The sequence below is a fragment of the Apium graveolens genome, chromosome 6 (assembly GCF_009905375.1).
Source record: "Apium graveolens cultivar Ventura chromosome 6, ASM990537v1, whole genome shotgun sequence".
NCBI classification, from domain to species: domain Eukaryota; kingdom Viridiplantae; phylum Streptophyta; class Magnoliopsida; order Apiales; family Apiaceae; genus Apium; species Apium graveolens.
The window spans coordinates 10134036-10155547 of NC_133652.1; the positions used below are offsets into that span (position 1 = coordinate 10134036).

Consider the following 21512-nt stretch of genomic DNA (forward strand, 5'->3'; position numbering starts at 1 on the left):
AGTACATTTTGTCGATTGTTATGCAAGAAGGAATATCCCAATTACATGCGATGATTGGCGCAAAATGGAACCGAAGACTATAAAATAGAATTTATGAGATGAAGTTAAGGTACAATATGTTCTTCTCCAATGTTATTTTTGGTTAAAATTAGAGCAAGGTCAGGAGAACATTTAAATGGTTAAAATTTTAGCTTTCTTGGCTTTGCATATTTCATCGCTTTTTAGTACATAAAAACCAGTAGAACACTCCATCACATTTCGCCATTTTATTGTAAAATCCTAAAATAAATCAACCCCTTTGTTTTGCTTATTTTTCCTGAAACACGGTAAAAGTGGCCTTCTACATATTTTTAAGCTTTCTACAAATTTTATATATTTACAACAAGGAAAATGTGGCTTTTGTTTTGTATTGATCAAGCACTTTAAACATGTCTATCGTACAAGGTTAAATTCTCAACAAAGTGTTAAATTATTTAAATTCTCAATAGTCTGTGACACATATGTACAAGATGTGATTACCAAATAAGAATCTTTTAAGAAATATATTTCATAATTTTTTATTGCATTTTTCAGATTTTCTAATTATTTGTATTTACATTCAATGACTTTTCACTTCTCCTGCCTTTAAATAGAAAGTTAGGCATGATTATAAGTGCAACATGTCTGTTAAATTATGAAGGCTTGACAACTACATGATACAACATAAATATCCATATACGTCAATTGCATTTAAAATATTTTTATGTTTTAAAACATTGAATGATTTATTGTAAACAATTGTGTAGGAAACTTTTAGTGGGGTTGAAGATGAACATTGGAGAAAGATAATTGATCGTGCTGGTAACCTGCAATTACAATTTAGAACTAGATTGAGGAGTCTTGCTCGATATAAAAATGGTAACTACTCTACTTTACCACCCAAGTTGTACGCACACCTATCGACAGTAGGACCTTAGTGGAAACCGTTTATTGGAAATTCATTGAAAGAATAATTCAATGTATACTTTTTTCCCTTTCTTTAGTAGTTTGTTATTTAAAAAAAATTACTTTTTTTGCATATTATATTTCACTAACCATTTAATTATAGGAACAAAGTGAAAAAATAAAGAAAAAGATTTGGGAATGGAGGCACGATATAAGAAGGCATGTGTTGGCTACGTGCATATTAGAGAAAAAATTGTAAGTTAAACAAGCAAGTAACTTAGTCTGGTTGCTTTACAATTCTTTTCGAATTGTTGCCACAACAGGATTCCATAAATTGAAGTACTATTATTTTTATGTAGTACTAATTTTCCGCAAGTTGAAACTGGACATTCTGTTAGAATAAATACAAGGGGTAGCTTGAATATTTTTTTGAGTGCTAATGTTGTTAAGGACAACTTATTTGCTCATCAACAAGTTTGTAAAGCATTAAAATCACAAATGAAAACTTAAATATTTTGCTAGAACCTGCTCTCACTGTAATTGTCAATATCATTTGTAGATATTTAAAAATTACCAACAGAATTAAATAGAAAGCGTAATATAATGTGAATACTTCTGCATGTATACTATATTATTAAGAAATTACTATGGTTCTTTATCATATGAATTAAGAAATTACTTCTAATTAGTCTTCATTATGTGATTAAAGAAGATATAGGTCTAACCATAGAGATCTATAATGTGAACAGCTTCAAGACAAAATTAATGAAGGCAACAAAATCTTGTTGTGACCTGACTAGATATGTGGGAATATGCTAGGCGTGATGTAGATGGTGTAATCAATGATCGTGTTACATTGCAAGTTCTTGAGGATGTGGTAATAATTTTTATTTTTATTATTTTATATACTAATTTCATGCATTGTTGTCTTGCACTATACTACTACAAGTTAAAAATGAGCATAAAACTTTGGTATTTTAAATTGACATATCAGCATATTTTCCCAAACATGAGCTTACTAATATTGGAAATGATGACTTACTTGCTCAAATAATGTCGTTGGAGTATCCAGGATGAATGAGAGGTTTAGGATGGGGTGTAACTAAGGCGTCACTGCAAACATTATCAACTATTAACAAGCTATCTAAATTTAAAAATCATGTTTCTTATTTGATTAATAAAATGAAGGAATCAGGGCCGGCCCTAAGACTTGGTTGGCCTAGTGCGAAAAAAAAATTTAGGGCCCTTTTATAGAAAATTACTAATATGAATATAAAGAAAAAATTCAAAGAACTTTATGATTGAATAGAGTAAAGCAAATGATATCTTATAAACATAAAAAAGTGGCAAAAGTACATCATAAATAAAAAAATTACATACCTTTAAGCCTTGCCTTTCTTCATCCTGATAAAATCTAAAATTTGAAACCGGCAATACATCAGTACTCATCTAAAGTGACCTCTTCTTACATTTTTAGAAGCAAAATCAGCGACTATATGCTCCACATCAGTATATTTTTCTTAATACTCAAAATTGCCAATCCATTCAACCTTTCTTGACTCATACTTGTCCGCAAATAAGATTTAATTAAATTTAACTTTGAAAAACTCCATTATGCAGATGCCACAGTAGGTATAGTTAATAAAATCCTATAAGCAACTAAAATATTTGGAAATATATCAATCTTCTTCACAAATTTTAAGACTCTGAGAGAATTCCATGATGTTTCACAATCATATGCTACACTTGGAAGAATCTCATGTAAGATTTATAATTCTGAAAGTAACCGTTTTGCATCAATATTGCAATCATCACCATCAGTAAAGGTTTCTTCTAGTTTCGTACAACAATTTTTTAGTCCTTCATTATCAAAAGAAATCAGTCGCGATGCATCACACAAAAAAACCAAAAACAGACTCAAAAAGTTCCATTTGTTTGAATCTTATCTTCAGCTGAGAAAGTACCATATCCACTAGTACAAGAAAATAATCAGTTCTATAATTTTTTAACGGAAATTGTTGTTCCCTTTCGGTGTCAGGATTGTCATCAAACTGTCTATTTCTTTTAATCCTACGTTTTATAAGAAAAATAGGTTCAATATCCATTTCATTATCAAGCTCTTTAGCATCAATTATAGATGATGTGAACCCATTTTCTCTATATTTCTCAAAGAAAGAAACCAGCCCTTTTAAACTTGCAATAGCAACATCAAGACGCATATCTCCAGATTGCAAATTCTTGCTCACCAAATTAATTTTGTGCACAATATCATGCCAAATATTCAAACTCAATATAAATTCAAAACTTGAAAATTCATTTGAGGCCAATTTTTCAGCATCCCGACATATTTTTGGATCATCAGAAATTTCAGCTAATTTCATTAAAGCATCTCTTATTTTTGGAGCTTGTGTTCTTATTGCCTTTACACTTTCGATTTAACTTTCCCATCTTGTCATACCTAAGGATTTTAAAATCAAATCATCAATATATTCAAGCAATAAATTCCATCTTTTGGTGGAACTATCAAACACATTACATATAGCTTGACATGCTCCAAAAAAAGATTTACCTTTCACACAAGAATTTGCCATATCAGAGAGTAAGTTAAGAGAATGACAACCACAAGGCATGTAATAAGCTCTAGGATTAACATCAAGTAATATTTTTTGAACATCTTGGTGTTTCCCCCTCATATTAGAACTATTATCGTATCTTTGTCCCTCACATCATTGATATTTAAATCAAGAGATTTAACAGCATTTTCTAACTCACCAAACAGGCCCAACCCGGAAGTATTTTCCACATTTAAAAACTCTAGGAAATACTCTTCAATTTTTACAAGATGACTCACAACATCAACACATATAATCACCAAAGTCATTTGTTCCATACGGATTGCATTAGGAGTGTAATCAAGAATCACTAAAAAATATTTACCTTCTTTGATTTTCTTTAATATTACACTCTTTACACTCGAAACCAACATTACTATCAAATCATTTTGTACTTTCTAACTAAGATAATGATAGTGAATGTCCTTATCTTGAATGAGTCTAAAATGGTGCTTCATTGTTTGATCAAACTCAGCTATTGAATCAAGAAAACCCAAAAAAAAAACCATTTAAATCTTCAAATATTTTTTCATTTTTCCCACGAAATACCAGATTATTCATCGCAGTTTAACAATAGCACTTATTCTGATCATAAATTGCATCCAGTATTCAGTATCTTTTTTAATTTTCTCTTGCAATTCTTTATCAATGGTTTGATTTGTTTTCAATATAACTTAGAGTTCAACCCACGCCCTAAGGTTGGTAAGATGTTCAAGACTATCGTCGTGTTGCTTAAGCTTTTCACCTAAATGTACCCAATCATCTACTCCAACACTTGCTAAATTATTTTTAGAACTAGCATTTTTTACCAATTTACAACAAAAGAAGAATACTTCATTCAATTCTTTTAGGTAAACTAACCATTTTCTTTCGAAAAGTTCACCATTTCTTAATTTTTGATCAGAATAATAGGTTGAAAACCCCCTACTACGTTTATCCTTGGGAAATATAATCATATTTTCCTTAATAGGGCCCTTTTCAACTAGCAAATCCCTCATTTTACTATTTAATCCATCCCATACCCGAGAATCATACATATTCAAAGTTAGTGGACCAAACTCTTTAGGACTAATATATTCCCTATTTTCAATAACCACACTTTCGATCATTTCGGTTTCTTGTTCAGTTATCTCGTTCTCACACTCTTCATCAATTACATCGTGTTCTTGTGTAAAAGTATTATGAACCTGAGACACCACTTTTTCGACAATTTCATACTCTTCTTTTTTATAGACATATCAAGTTGTTAGGCTTTCTTCCAAAAAAATTCAAGAGATCCCTTTAGTTGCTTAATTTTTTCTTCCTCTTCCTTTTTTCTTTTTATTTTGTCATTACCAGGTGTATACTTTTTAGTAAACATATTTTGCACTAAAGCAGCTAGCAGATTTTGCACTAAATTTTGCACTAAAGCAATAGGCAGGAGACTTATGAGAAAATGAAACCTGGATAGATGAACTAACAAGTACCGAAGTAGTGAAGCAAGAGCCTGATCTTCAATTCTAAATTAACAACAATGATCAAGTCTGAACTCAAGTCCAACACTGAAAAAAATTGTAAAAACTATTTAAATGAAATAATAGATTAATGATTATAATTCATAAACCAATCAAATTAACTCAAAATTACAACTCAAATATTAAATATAATTAAGGAATTACAATTTTATAAAATTCAACAAATCATAAAAAGTATAAAGAACATGTAACTATGTAGCATCTGATTAGGGATAGAGAAACAAGTAGGTGCTACAGTTTTGGTATAGTATATAAATAACTAAAATAAAAGATTGAAATTACCTTTATAATTTAATCCCTAAATTGGAACTTGAAAGACAACTATGGAGTCAATTGATTTTTAATATGATAATATCTACCATTGTGATGATTACTAAAGTGATGCTTTGAGAAATTGAAGATGAATGGGCTAAAAAAGGCCCTAAAATTCTATACAAATACAGATATATACTTAAACATATATTGGGCTAAAAAAATGATGGGCCCCTGGATTCAGTGGGCCCAGTGCAGGAGCACTGGTAGCACTGGTTCAGATCTGGCACTGAAAGGAATTAAAAACTAAGGGTTGTACTCTGCGTGCACAATCTGGAGGTTCGAGTCATATGGATAATTTTGACATGGATAATAAAGTTCATGATTAGGCTGATCTGTGTTAGATGCAGACATTCCTCAAGTATACATCTATTTATAGGATATATTCTCAAATATGATTATAATCTTTTGTTCTATATTTTATCATCGATAATATTTAAAAATACAGGGAAAAAATGCTTGTTATTTGTACGTGGATCCGGGACGTAGATATACGTAGGGAGAGGGATCTTGCAAAATGTTCTGAATGATAGAATTTTTCATGGTATTCCACTTGAAGAAGGATATGTGAGGGCCCAATTTGAAGTGGCGGAAAAGAAGGAGTTCAATACTAAGCTTCCGAGACCTTGTGACGAGGTTAGCCTTGTTGTGAAGTGCCTGGGTATTTTCTGGCTTGGCCCCGAAAATTGGTTTCAATGAAACTTGAGGTTAAATCTCTAATTTTTAGTTATCAATATGATTTGTCTATTTTGCAAAAATATTATTTACTTTATGATTGTTTGATTGTTTTCCTGTTTCTTAGACATCTCCGAGTACCGTGAACAAGAAAAATTGTAAGAATGCCATAGGCCTAAAGAAATTTGAAGATAAAGTGAATCAGAAGCATGCAGATAGAAAGAAGGAGAAAACAAGGGAGTCCATTGTTCATGTATCTTCAAGACAATTTGGTTATCCTCTTCTAGAAGATGTATGTTATGGAGTGTTGGAGTTTGTTCGTCTTGCTATCATGTTCGATCGTATTACTGATATACAGGTTGAAATGGGACCTTATTGGGATGTCAACCCGTGGATCGAGCATATTAATAAAGAAAAAATTTTAGAGATTCTAAATGCTTAATGGCTAAGCGCTTCCACCCTCTTCTTTTATATTATGTAATATGAGTACAAATCAAATTTCATAAATTGACAACAAATTTCTAATCGCGGGTCTTCTTTGTTTAAAAAGTATTTGTTGAGGTATTTTTATCAAAAAATCTCGACATGGCCACAAAATTCTCTTTTGTATCATCTCATCAGGTGTATCACTTATGGGATAACCCTAATACATTCTTGGCGAAAAGTTTGTTGTGACATGTTGACAAAGACCACCTGATTTTTGTGCCTTATAACGTTTCGTAATGTTAGATATATTTGATAATGTCATGTCTAATGTGATTTATGTTTAGTTTTCCAGATCTTACTTAAACAGGAGAAATCAGTACTTAACTGGAAATCAGTACTTATACTGAAGTCAGAACTTAAGTTATCAGGAGATATTTATCAGAAGATAATATCAGGACTTAAAGGAGACTTTCAGATAAGGAAGGCGACTGATTGAAAGGATAGAAGATCAAGACAAACGCAAGAAGAGATATTCATGAAGAAGGAATTCTATGAAGAATAGAATACTTGGAAGAAAAGATATCTGATTGATATATTTTAGGAAGCAGAATTATATTCCATATCAATTAGCGATTATCTTGTAACTGTGTAGTATATAAACACAGACATAGGGTTTACACTATAAGTGTTATCATTATCGAGAATAATATTCATTGTAACCCTAGCAGCTCTCGTGATATTTGTTTATCACTGAGAGAGGACAGTTCCATATTGTAACAGAGTTTATTATATTGAATAAAGTCTGTTTTCTGTTACTTGAGTTCTTTAATTTTATTTGATTGTGATAAACACTGTATTCAACCCCCTTCTACAGTGTGTGTGACCTAACAAGTGGTATCAGAGCAGATCTGTTAACACACAAACAGTTTAAGATCCAAAAACAATCATGTCTGAAGAAGAAACTCCAACCAAGCCCACCAAAACTGAAGAACCTCCAAAGACTCAAATCCATAGTCGATATGAGACTGTTAGAGTTCCCATACTGAAACCATCTGAATATTCCATATGGAAGGTGAGGATGTCTATGTTTCTGGAAGCTACTGATCCAGAATACCTTGACAGAATCAATGAAGGACCACACAAGCCAACCAAACTCGCTGTTGTAGTTACAGGTCAACGAGTAAAGTATGTACCAAAGGAGAAGAGTGATTACACTGTTGAAGATATCGTATCAATTGCTAAGGATGCTAAGGTACGACACTTGCTCCATAGTGCCATTGATAATGTAATGTCAAACAGGGTAATTAACTGTAAGACTGCAAAGGAGATATGGGATGCCTTGGAGATAAGATGCCAGGGAACTGATTCAATTAAGAAGAACAGAAAGACTATACTCACTCAAGAGTATGAACACTTTGACTCAAAGTCTAATGAGTCATTAACTGGTTTATATGACAGATTTGTCAAACTTTTAAATGATTTATCACTAGTTGACAAGGAATATTATCTTGAGGATTCCAATCTTAAATTCTTGTTCGCACTTCCTGAAAGATGGGATTTGAAGGCCACCACTATAAGAGACAACTATAATCTTGAAGAAACAACTCTTGATGAAATTTATGGGATGCTCAAGACTCATGAACTTGAGATGGAACAAAGAAGCAAGAGGAAAGGAGGAAAGTCAAGGATAGTTGCTCTCAAGGAAAGGCAAGGGAAAAGCTCTTATCACAAAATATGTAAATCTTTCTTTACCAATAAGCCTCTTAAGTTTGGTCGTCGTCCTGATTGAGTTGTATGAATATATTTTATTGGTTATAAGCTGATCTTTGTTGGTGATTTGCAGATAGAGTCTCTGTCTCTTACCTTTCACGGACATGATCTCATTGTCGATTCTGAGCTGGAGCTTAATTATAGCAGGTTTGTGTTTTCCCCTGTTATTATGTAACTCTTAATTACTGTGGCTATATGCAACCCATATCTGCACACTCATGCATCTTATACTTCTTAGGCGGTATGGCTTGCTTGGATTGAATGGCTGTGGAAAATCTACTCTCCTTACTTCCATTAGGCGTCGAGAGATTCTAATATCAGAACATATGGATATATTTCATCTTACAAGGGATATTGAAGCTTCTGATATGTCTTCACTGGAGGCTGTGAAAAATTGTGGTTGCTGGTATCATTATATTTATTCTCGAGAATAATTCGGAATGTTGAGAATCGCAGGGATATTATTCGAGTATAGTCTACTGCCTATGTAATGTGTTGCCTTTATGTAAAAATTCTTATCTAAAATGATTAGTATAGGAATTTCATTTTAACTTTACAATGTTGTGTATTTGACATTTTTTGTTTTTGATATCGTCATTGTTGTATATCCGAATGCTTTATAAGTTTGATAATGATAATTGAAGTTTTGGTTTTTTATATGTGATTGATTCTGCTTGTTTTTATTTTCGATATTTTTGGTGCATATATATATGTATATATAATAATTAAATATATAATCACAGACATCGGTTACTCACTGATGTCTTAGTACGTTTAATACATCGTTTCCATCTACAGAAGCGTTGTTGCATATGTTAACTGACATCGTTTCTTATTTTTTTACATCGGTTACCAAACGATGTCCGAGTATGTGTTTAACACATCGATTACTAACTGATATCTTAGTATGCATAATACATCAGTTTTTAGTAACTGATCTTCCTCTAGAGCCATTAGGGCACTTTATTTTCATGGGTCTCCACTCGTCCTTCGTTGAATTGGGTATAATCAATTAATTACAAGTTCGGTTTCGAATACTACAAATCATGTATTGTGTTGTCGTTAATTTCAATTATATCGTTTGTGCTTGGGCAAGTCAATATGTTGGAATTTCTACTGACAACCCTAAAAATAAGTAGTATGATAATTTAATTTTATATTATATAATTATTTTTCTTGAGTCTGTAAAAATGTTAAGTACATTAGACTTGAGGATTTTTCTTTGAACAGACATTAAGCTAAGGAATAAACTCTAGAGGAAGATCAAGTACTGATTATGCCTCGGAGAAAAGTATAGCAGCTTGGATTTGAATAATGTTGTTTTAGGAAATATATTTTAAGTCAGATTTCGACAAGTCGCATATCAAGGAATATCAAGAAGTATGTCGAGAAGTATAAAATAACTTGTAGGGAAGTCCGAAAAGATATTGATAAGTCAATATGCATGTAGAGATCTCAAATATTGACAAGTCAAAAGTTCCATGTAGCGAACTTAAGATATCAACAAGTCATTTTTTATGTAGAGATCTAGAGATGTCGATAAGACAAATCTTCATGTAGAGAAGTAGAGATATTGACAAGTCTAAAGTCTATATAGAGAACTGGAGATGTCGACAAGTCACTCTACTTGTAGAGAACTGGAGATCTCCACAAATCAAAGACACATGTAGAGAACTCAAATATCGATAAGTCATTTTACTTATCGATATGTGACATCTCTATAGAACAAAAAGACATCTCGATAAAGAACTTCATAATTCAGAATGCAGACAAGTTAAAGATTCAAGATTATCAGTCAACAAACAATTCTATCAGTGAATTGGAAAGACTATAAAAGCAGCTTGAAGAATTCAAGATCAAGGGCCAAGATTCACTGCACAAAGGAGGGTCACAGACGTATTAGATTCCGCACAGATTTGCTAACACTAGAAATGGAAAATATACAAAGTAGCCTTGGAAACTGTGTTAGTCCATTTTAGTTCAAGTTTTGTAATAATGTGTATATTGATCTATAAAGAATGTCACGGTCCTCTATATAGAGGAAACAAATATATCTAGAAAAAATCTTGAATTCTCTCTCAAGAATTATAGATGGGTACTTAATTTTTAAGAACACATATTTGTAGTAAAACAAATTTAATTTTACTAAATCAAGTGAGTTTTTGATATTTTCTTGTGTGTTTTGCATTAGCATTTTATCTCTACATATTCATACAAACTGTTTTGTTCCATAAGCCATTAAGATTATCCAAATCCAAGAAAACACATATACTTCCCCCGTGTTGTATTTCATACCTAACATTAGGTGTTACGAATAATCATATATTTTTAAATAATAGCTTAATTTATGTATATCACATGTATGTAAATATGTGTCTGAATTAGTAGCTTAATTTTTGGTGGGTTTGCTGCTAGATGGTTCCTATAAATTTGTAAAATCTTGAGTAGATGCGCTATAAATGATTTAAAAAACTACCTTTGTACTACATGTTGGATAAGTTTTTTTATTATATTAATTAAGTAGTGCAAATACATTTTTTCAAAAATATTCTTAAATTAGAGATACGGTATTTGTTTCTATATTTACATATACAAAAAAGAACCTTTAAATTAATTGCTAGAACAAGAACTTTGAATTATATATAGAAAATATGATATGTAGCTATTTAGATGTATTTTATTGAACTTACAAAAGAATTTGACTAGTTATTAAATATTATTGTATTTGAAGACGATTGCTAATCCATTATGTATTGATGGTCTTTTGAGACATCATCAAACATTAATATCTATCATTCTGAAATAACTTCAATGATTTAGAAAATTTGATTTTTTGAGGAATAAGATTTTAAATTTATTCTTTGTACTTGAATTATCTGACTTGGTACTTATCCTGATTAACTATGTTAGAATTGTTCAGTTCAAGTACCTTTTTTCTTGCATGTTTTATTAATGACGGTAGGAATTATGTATGTTGTAGATAAAAGACTTACTTACATAACATGGCACTCTAACTGATAAAGATAGGTTGCAGGGAATTTTTAGAATATATATAGTATTAAAATATTTTTTAATATCGAGATTTGTGAAGATAACTTGTAGGATGGGTTACGATATTCTTTAAATTTATATAAAAGCTTTAAACTTTAGTTAATAAATTATAACCTGAAAAATACATTGATTTGCAGTTAGTTTTGATGGATCGTAAATGGGTAAATGTAGACCGGTTATCATAAGAATATAAAAATGGTGTGAAAGAATTTTGTAAATATCTAGTTAAACATGTTAATTAATGATACCGAGTTCATCGTGTGTCCTTGTCAAAAATGTTTGAATGTTGTAGAATTTGATGGTCTGGACAAGTTGCAGGAACACTTAGTGTGTGAAGGAAACGATAAACCTTATACATGTTGGACCTATCACGGTGCAAAAAAAGGAGAATGTAGATCAAGTAATTTGAATTCAAACCATCACTTTACAGATAGAGTGGATACCAAGGTTTTTGGAGACACTAAGGGCAGTAATGTTAGTGATAAAAATGAAATACCCAATGATTTTAATGAGGAAGAGCTACGTGATCATCCTGATATGCATGAAAAGTTAAAGGATAATGCCACTTTACCATTGTGGTCGGGTTGCACCAAGTTTTCCAAATTATCGGCTGTATTGACTTTGCATAATTTAAAAGTTGGACATCAAGTTTCTGGCGTGTTCTTCACACAAATGCTTATAGCTGTTAATGAACTTTTACCCGATGGTAATATCCTCCCTCGTAAAACGTACGAGGCTAAACAAATGCTCATATCTATTGGATTAGTACATTGAAGGAATCATGCATACCCTGATGATTTTATTCTATATAGAAGGAGTATGCAGAATTTGACGAATGTCCCAAGTGCTCATTAAAACGTTACAAAATTGGAAATTCTCCAGCCAAGGTTATGTAGTACTTTTCATTATTACCCAAGTTTAGGCGATTATATGTTAGAGCAAAAGATGCTAAAAATTTAACATGACATTATGATGCTCGAATTAATGATGGGTTGTTGAGAAACCCTTCTGATTTACCTTAGTGGAAGACAGTTGATGATACTCATAAGGATTTCAGGAAAGAACCAAGAAAATCTTTTCCTAGCACTTTCAATATATGTAATGAACCCGCACCATCTTCAAAAAAGTTTTTATAGTACATGGCATGTATTTTTCATGATATATAATTTGGCGCCATGGCTTTGTATGAAGCGCATGATAATGTCTACTTTGATATCTGGTCCAATACAACCTGGGAATGACATTGATGTCTATTTTGCACCTTTAATCGAGGACTTAAACTACTATTAGAAGGGGGCATTGAAGTATATGATGGACGTAGAAAAAAATAATTTCAATTAAAGGCCATGTTTATTCGGAACAATAAGTGATTTTCCTGCTTATGCAAATCTTTCCGGGTATAGTGTAAAAAGGCTATTATGCATGTCCTATATGCAGTGACGAGACTGATCATATTAGACTGAAAAATTATGTGAGATATGTTTAAATGGGGCATAGGTGGTGGTTGGCACCAAACCATCGGTACAGAAATATGCCTTTAATATTCAACGGGGAAGTTGAAGAACAACATGCTCCTCCTATACCATCAGGTGATGACGAGTTTAAAAAGGTGAAAAATTTAAACATACAGTTTGGTAAGGAGTTTGCAAAGGATGTTCCAACTCGGGGTTGGAAGAAGCATTCGATCTTCTTTAAATTGAGTTATTGGAAGGACCTTTAAGTTGGACATTTCATCGACCTCATGCATGTGCAGAAAAATGTTTTTGACAGCCTAGTTGGTACTTTGTTAAGTGTCAAGGGTAAAACTAAAGATGGTCTAAATGCATGGATGGATATGATGGAGATGGGGATAAAAAATGGACTAGGCCCTGTGGAGAAGCCAGGAAAAAAACCCTATTTACCTCCTGCCGCTCATACTCTATCTAGAGATGAGAAGAGAGTGTTACTGCAAATACTTTATTCTATCAAGGTGCCAGAAGGATACTCATCAAACATCAAGAGTCTTATTTTTTTGATTGACTTTAATTAAAGGGTTTGAAATCACATGATTTTCATGTCATAATGGAGAATTTTTTCCAATTTCTATATGTTCTCTCTTACCTGAAAAGGTGTGAATAACTATCAAAAAATTGTGTTGGTAATTTAAATCTATGAGTAACAAAGTCATTGATCCAAGAAGGATATTGTATCTATAGCGACAAATTATTGAGACACTTTGTGAAGTTGAGATGTATTTTCCAACATCCTTCTTTGACATCATGGTTCATCTGACCTTGTACCTAATTTATGAGACTAGGATGTATGGTCCTGCTCGTATGAGATGGATGTATCCGGTCAAATGATATTTAAAATTTTGAAAGAATATGTGATAAATAGGTCTGGACCAGAGGGTTGCATAGCAGAATGCTATTTATTAAAAGAAGCAAGAGAGTTTTGGTCAGAATTTATTCCAAACGTAAAGGCAACTGGTCTTCCAAGTGATCGTCACAGTGGTAGGATTGACAGTGAAGTTGTAATTGGTGGTCAACAATTTGAGATCGATCGGACACAATGGCATTGTGCGCACCTTTATGTTTAACACACCACCATTGATGTTGTTCCTTCTGTAGACTTGCATAAGCAAACCATCAGGGAAGAACATCCAAGAAGAGGTGCTAACCGGATATAAGTGGAACACAATCGCATATTTGTTGATTGGTTCAAAACTTATGTTGCAAATAAGTTAATTGAAAATAACGAATCAATACCATATCGAGTTAAATGGGTATCAAGATGTCCTGATTTATTTTTGTATTCTTATAAATGTTATCTTATGAATGGGTACACCTTTAACACAAGGGAACATGATGCAAGGAGCATAATGCAGAATAGTGGAGTTTTAATTACTGATACGACACTACACCAATCATCAAGTAATAAAAAAGAACCAGTTTTAGATGAGACCGCATACTTTGGAAGGATTAAAAATATTTGAGAGCTCGATTATGTTTGATTTAGAGTACCGGTGTTTTATTGTGATTGGGTTAACAATGTCGGAGGCGTACAAGTTGAAGCCTCCGGGTTTATACGGGTAATCTTGAAAATATTGGGTACAAAGATGATTCGCTCATAATGGCAACACAAACCCATATGTTACTGATCCGGTTGATAAGAAGTGGTCCATTGTTGTCTTTTCAAACAAACTCAACACTTATCAAGTCAGTGATGGTGTAGATATAGAACTTGATAATATTGATGATCCTTTTGTTGGAATGAATTTTCACGCCAATATGGACAGAGGTGATGATTATAAATGTTTTTACTCCGGAAATGATCATGATGAGGGTGAATACATGAATCCTGAATTTTACAATGTGCATAGGCACGAAACATCAAAGGCGAACAAAAAACGCAAAAGAATAATTAAATCTAAGAAATGTATGTATGTTTTCTTATTATACAAGCTAGTCTCATAAATTGGTCTTATATTATTTATTCTGTTTATTTTAAATTATGTACTTTTATTATCTGGTACTATAAAACTGCCTAATTTGATTATGCTTTTGTTTAATACTATATAACAATTTTGTGTTGATTAGAGCAAACTAATATCTTAAATTTAGTAAGTGTTTATTTTTCTGTAAACCTGTGCAGTGGTCTTCTATTAATTGTTGTGTTTTCTTTGTTTAGGATTGTGATTAGTATAAGTGTACTATAAAATATTCATATTAGATTATGCTTCTTTTTAATATAAGAAATTTGTATTGACTAGAGGAAACTAGTAAATTCAATTAAGTATCAACAACTGTATTTATTTTTGTTTATAAACCTGTGTACAGATCTTGTATTAAATTTGTATTTCTTTGTTCATTTTTTGTTCATGATTATGACTGTTGAATCCTCTAGTGCAAGTGGTGCTGGTGGAACCAGGGATGCTTGTGCCACCCAAGTGGGAAGAGGTCGTGCAATAGGTAATTAAAAATATATAATTATTGACACTATGTAGGAGATTTTTATTTACTTGTACTAGTTATCTCTAATGTGTTTTAGGTTAATTTGAATGAAATGGGGCAACCAATTGGTAAAGCATCAATGATATTAGTACATTTTGTCGATTGTTATGCAAGAAGGAATATCCCAATTACATGCGATGATTGGCGCAAAATGGAACCGAAGACTGTAAAATAAAATTTATGAGATGAAGTTAAGGTACAATATGTTCTTCTCCAATGTTATTTTTGGTTAAAATTAGAGCAAGGTCAGGAGAACAGTTAAATGGTTAAGATTTTAGCTTTCTTGGCTTTGCATATTTCTTCGCTTTTTAGTACATAAAAACCAGTAGAACACTCCATCACATTTCGCCATTTTATTGTAAAATCCTAAAATAAATCAACCCCTTTGTTTTGCTTATTTTTCCTGAAACACGGTAAAAGTGGCCTTCTACATATTTTTAAGCTTTCTACAAATTTTATATTTTTACAACAAGGAAAATGTGGCTTTTGTTTTGTATTGATCAAGCACTTTAAACATGTCTATCGTACAAGGTTAAATTCTCAACAAAGTGTTAAATTATTTAAATTCTCAATAGTCTCTGACACATATGTACAAGATGTGATTACCAAATAAGAATCTTTTAAGAAATATATTTCATAATTTTTTATTGCATTTTTCAGATTTTCTAATTATTTGTATTTACATTCAATGACTTTTTACTTCTCCTGCCTTTAAATAGAAAGTTAGGCATGATTATAAGTGCAACATGTCTGTTAAATTATGAAGGCTTGACAACTACAAGATACAACACAAATATCCATATATGTCAATTGCATTTAAAATATTTTCATGTTTTAAAACATTGAATGATTTATTGTAGACAATTGTGTAGGAAACTTTTAGTGGGGTTGAAGATGAACATTGGAGAAAGATAATTGATCGTGCTGGTAACCTGCAATTACAATTTAGAACTAGATTAAGGAGTCTTGCTCGAAATAAAAATGGTAACTACTCTACTTTACCACCCAAGTTGTACGCACACCTATCGACAGTAGGACCTTAGTGAAAACCGTTTATTGGAAATTCATTGAAAGAATAATTCAATGTATACTTTTTTCCCTTTCTTTAGTAGTTTGTTATTTAAAAAAAATTACTTTTTTTGCATATTATATTTCACTAACCATTTAATTATAGGAACAAAGTGAAAAAATAAAGAAAAATATTTGGGAATGGAGGCATGATATAAGAAGGCATGTGTTGGCTACGTGCATATTAGAGAAAAAATTGTAAGTTAAACAAGCAAGTAACTTAGTCTGGTTGCTTTACAATTCTTTTTGAATTGTTGCCACAACAGGATTCCATAAATTGAAGTACTATTATTTTTATGTAGTACTAATTTTCCGCAAGTTGAAACTGGACATTCTGTTAGAATAAATACAAGGGGTAGCTTGAATAATTTTTTGAGTTCTAATGTTGTTAAGGACAACTTAATTGCTGATCAACAAGTTTGTAAAGCATTAAAATCACAAATGAAAACTTAAATATTTTGCTAGAACCTGCTCTCACTGTAATTGTCAATATCATTTGTAGATATTTAAAAATTACCAACAAAATTAAATAGAAAGCGTAATATAATGTGAATACTTCTGCATGTATACTATATTATTAAGAAATTACTATGGTTCTTTATCATATGAATTAAGAAATTACTTCTAATTAGTCTTCATTATGTGATTAAAGAAGATATACGTCTAACCATAGAGATCTATAATGTGAACAGCTTCAAGACAAAATTAATTAAGGCAACAAAATCTTGTTGTGACCTGACTAGATATGTGGGAATATGCTAGGCGTGATGTAGATGGTATAATCAATGATCGTGTTACATTGCAAGTTCTTGAGGATGTGGTAATAATTTTTATTTTTATTATTTTATATACTAATTTCATGCATTGCTGTCTTGCACTATACTACTACAAGTTAAAAATGAGCATAAAACTTTGGTATTTTAAATTGACATATCAGCATATTTTCCCGAACATGAGCTTACTAATATTGGAAATGATGACTTACTTGCTCGGATAATATCGTTGGAGTATCCAGGATGAATGAGAGGTTTAGGATGGGGTGTAATTAAGGCGTCACTGCAAAAATTATCAACTATTAACAAGCTATCTAAATTTAAAAATGATGTTTCTTATTTGATTAATAAAATGAAGGAATCAGGGTCGGCCCTAAGACTTGGTTTGCCTAGTGCGAAAAAAAAATTTAGGGCCCTTTTATAGAAAATTACTAATATGAATATAAAGAAAAAATTCAAAGAACTTTATGATTGAATAGAGTAAAGCAAATGATATCTTATAAACATAAAAAAGTGGCAAAAGTACATCATAAATAAAAAAAATTACATACCTTTAAACCTTGCCTTTCTTCATCCTGATAAAATCTAAAATTTAAAACCGGCAATACATCAGTACTCATCTAAAGTGACCTCTTCTTACATTTTTAGAAGCAAAATCAGCGAATATATGCTCCACATCAGTATATTTTTCTTAATACTCAAAATTGCCAATCCATTCAACCTTTCTTGACTCATACTTGTCCGCAAATAAGATTTAATTAAATTTAACTTTGAAAAACTCCATTATGCAGATGCCACAGTAGGTATAGTTAATAAAATCCTATAAGCAACTAAAATATTTGGAAATATATCAATCTTCTTCACAAATTTTAAGACTCTGAGAGAATTCCATGATGTTTCACAATCATATGCTACACTTGGAAGCATTTCATGTAAGATTTATAATTCTGAAAGTAACTATTTTGCATCAATATTGCAATCATCACCATCAGTAAAGGTTTCTTCTAGTTTCGTACAACAATTTTTTAGTCCTTCATTATCAAAAGAAATCAGTCGGGATGCATCAAACAAAAAAACCAAAAACAGACTCAAAAAGTTCCATTTGTTTGAATCTTATCTTCAGCTGAGAAAGTACCATATCCACTAGTACAAGAAAATAATCAGTTCTATAATTTTTTAACGGAAATTGTTGTTCCCTTTCGGTGTCAGGATTGTCATCAAACTGTCTATTTCTTTTAATCCTACATTTTATAAGAAAAATAGGTTCAATATCCATTTCATTATCAAGCTCTTTAGCATCAATCATAGATGATGTGAACCCATTTTCTCTATATTTCTCAAAGAAAGAAACCAGCCCTTTTAAACCTGCAATAGCAACATCAAGACGCATATCTCCAGATTGCAAATTCTTGCTCACCAAATTAATTTTGTGCACAATATCATGCCAAATATTCAAACTCAATATAAATTCAAAACTTGAAAATTCATTTGAGGCCAATTTTTCAGCATCCCGACATATTTTTGGATCATCAGAAATTTCAGCTAATTTCATTAAAGCATCTCTTATTTTTGGAGCTTGTGTTCTTATTGCCTTTACACTTTCGATTTAACTTTCCCATCTTGTCATACCTAAGGATTTTAAAATCAAATCATCAATATATTCAAGCAATAGATTCCATCTTTTGGTGGAACTATCAAACACATTACATATAGCTTGACATGCTCCAAAAAAAGATTTACCTTTCACACAAGAATTTGCCATATCAGAGAGTAAGTTAAGAGAATGAGCTCTAGGATTAACATCAAGTAATATTTTTTGAACATCTTGGTGTTTCCCCCTCATATTAGAACCATTATCGTATCTTTGTCCCTCATATCATGGATATTTAAATCAAGAGATTTAACAGCATTTTCTAACTCACCAAACAGGCCCAACCCGGAAGTATTTTCCACATTTAAAAACTCTAGGAAATACTCTTCAATTTTTACAAGATGACTCACAACATCAACACATCTAATCACCAAAGTCATTTGTTCCATACGAATTGCATTAGGAGTGTAATCAAGAATCAATAAAAAATATTTACCTTCTTTGATTTTATTTAATATTACACTCTTTACACTCGAAACCAACATTACTATCAAATCATTTTGTAGTTTCTAACTAAGATAATGATAGTGAATGTCCTTATCTTGAATGAGTCTAAAATGGTGCTTCATTGTTTGATCAAACTCAGCTATTGAATCAAGAAAACCCAAAAAAATACCATTTAAATCTTCAAATATTTTTTTCATTTTTCCCACAAAATGCCATATTATTCATCGCAGTTTAACAATAGCACTTATTCTGATCATAAATTGCATCCAATGTTCAGTATCTTTTTTAATTTTCTCTTGCAATTCTTTATCAATGGTTTGATTTGTTTTCAATATAACTTAGAGTTCAGCCCACGCCCTAAGGTTGGTAAGATGTTCAAGACTATCGTCGTGTTGCTTAAGCTTTTCACCTAAATGTACCCAATCATCTACTCCAACACTTGCTAAATTATTTTTAGAACTAGCATTTTTTACCACTTTACAACAAAAGAAGAATACTTCATTCAATTCTTTTAGGTAAACTAACCATTTTCTTTCGAAAAGTTCACCATTTCTTAATTTTTGATCAGAATAATAGGTTGAAAACCCCCTACTACGCTTATCCTTGGGAAATATAATCATATTTTCCTTAATAGGGCCCTTTTCAACTAGCAAATCCCTCATTTTACTATTTAATCCATCCCATACCCGAGAATCATACATATTCAAAGTTAGTGGACCAAACTCTTTAGGACTAATGTATTCCCTATTTTCAATAACCACACTTTCAATCATTTCGGTTTCTTGTTCAGTTATCTCGTTCTCACACTCTTCATCAATTACATTATGTTCTTGTGTAAAAGTATTATGAACCTGAGACACCACTTTTTCGACAATTTCATACTCTTCTTTTTTATAGACATATCAAGTTGTTAGGCTTTCTTCCAAAAAAATTCAAGAGATCCCTTTAGTTGCTTAATTTTTTCTTCCTCTTCCTTTTTTCTTTTTATTTGGTCATTACCAGGTGTAAACTTTTTAGTAAACATATTTTGCACTAAAGCAGCTAGCAGATTTTGCACTAAATTTTGCACTAAAGCAATAGGCAGGAGACTTATGAGAAAATGAAACCTGGATAGATGAACTAATAAGTACCGAAGTAGTGAAGCAAGAGCCTGATCTTCAATTCTAAATTAACAACAATGATCAAGTCTGAACTCAAGTCCAACACTGAAAAAAATTGTAAAAACTATTTAAATGAAATAATAGATTAATGATTATAATTCATAAACCAATCAAATTAACTCAAAATTACAACTCAAATATTAAATATAATTAAGGAATTACAATTTTATAGAATTCAACAAATCATAAAAAGTATAAAGAACATGTAACTATGTAGCATCTGATTAGGGATAGAGAAACAAGTAGGTGCTACAGTTTTGGTATAGTATATAAATAACTAAAATAAAAGATTAAAATTACCTTTATAATTTAATCCCTAAATTGGAACTTGAAAGACAACTATGGAGTCAATTGATTTTTAATATGATAATATCTACCATTGTGATGATTGCTGAAGTGATGCTTCGAGAAATTGAAGATGAATAGGCTAAAAAAAGGCCCTAAAATTCTATACAAATACAGATATATACTTAAACATATATTGGGCTAAAAAAATGTTGGGCCCCTGGATTCAGTGGGCCCAGTGCAGGAGCACTGGTAGCACTGGTTCAGATCTGGCACTGAAAGGATTTAAAAACTAAGGGTTGTACTCCGCGTGCACAATCTGGAGGTTCGAATCATATGGATAATTTTGACATGGATAATAAAGTTCATGATTACGTTGATCTGTGTTAGATGCAGACATTCCTCAAGTATACATCTATTTATAGGATATATTCTTAAATATGATTATAATCTTTTATTCTATATTTTATCATCGATAATATTTAAAAATACAGGGAAAAAATGGTTGTTATTTGTACATGGATCCGGGACGTAGATATACGTGGGGAGAGGGATCTTGCAAAATGTTCTGAATGATAGAATTTTTCATGGTATTCCACTTGAAGAAGGATATGTGAGGGCCCAATTTGAAGTGGCGGAAAAGATGGAGTTCGATACTAAGCTTCCGAGACCTTGTGACGAGGTTAGCCTTGTTGTGAAGTGCCTGGGTATTTTCTGGCTTGGCCCCGAAAATTGATTTCAATGAAACTTGAAGTTAAATCTCTAATTTTTAGTTATCAATATGATTTGTCTATTTTGCAAAAAAATATTATTTACTTTCTGATTGTTTGATTGTTTTCCTGTTTCTTAGAC

At 31.6% G+C, this 21512-nt stretch overlaps 3 protein-coding genes across 3 annotated transcripts; all 3 read right to left on the reverse strand.

The window, feature by feature from the left end:
* Positions 1 to 2816: 2816 nt before the first annotated feature.
* Positions 2817 to 3305, reverse strand: LOC141664562 (uncharacterized). The gene has a single exon (XM_074470515.1). The coding sequence runs from the start codon at positions 3303 to 3305 to the stop codon at positions 2817 to 2819; it is 489 nt and encodes a 162-aa protein (XP_074326616.1).
* A 14875-nt stretch (positions 3306 to 18180) lies between these two features.
* Positions 18181 to 18669, reverse strand: LOC141664563 (uncharacterized). Its single transcript, XM_074470517.1, has one exon. The coding sequence runs from the start codon at positions 18667 to 18669 to the stop codon at positions 18181 to 18183; it is 489 nt and encodes a 162-aa protein (XP_074326618.1).
* An 884-nt stretch (positions 18670 to 19553) lies between these two features.
* On the reverse strand, positions 19554 to 19988 carry LOC141664564 (uncharacterized). Its single transcript, XM_074470518.1, has one exon. It carries the CDS (start codon positions 19986 to 19988, stop codon positions 19554 to 19556), a length of 435 nt encoding a protein of 144 aa, XP_074326619.1.
* Positions 19989 to 21512: the final 1524 nt, after the last annotated feature.

Bases quoted from the DNA above. Each gene is read 5' to 3' on its own strand.
- LOC141664563 (XM_074470517.1), bottom strand. From the start codon at position 18,669: ATGAAATTAGCTGAAATTTCTGATGATCCAAAAATATGTCGGGATGCT.
- LOC141664564 (XM_074470518.1), bottom strand. From the start codon at position 19,988: ATGATTGAAAGTGTGGTTATTGAAAATAGGGAATACATTAGTCCTAAA.
- LOC141664562 (XM_074470515.1), bottom strand. From the start codon at position 3,305: ATGAAATTAGCTGAAATTTCTGATGATCCAAAAATATGTCGGGATGCT.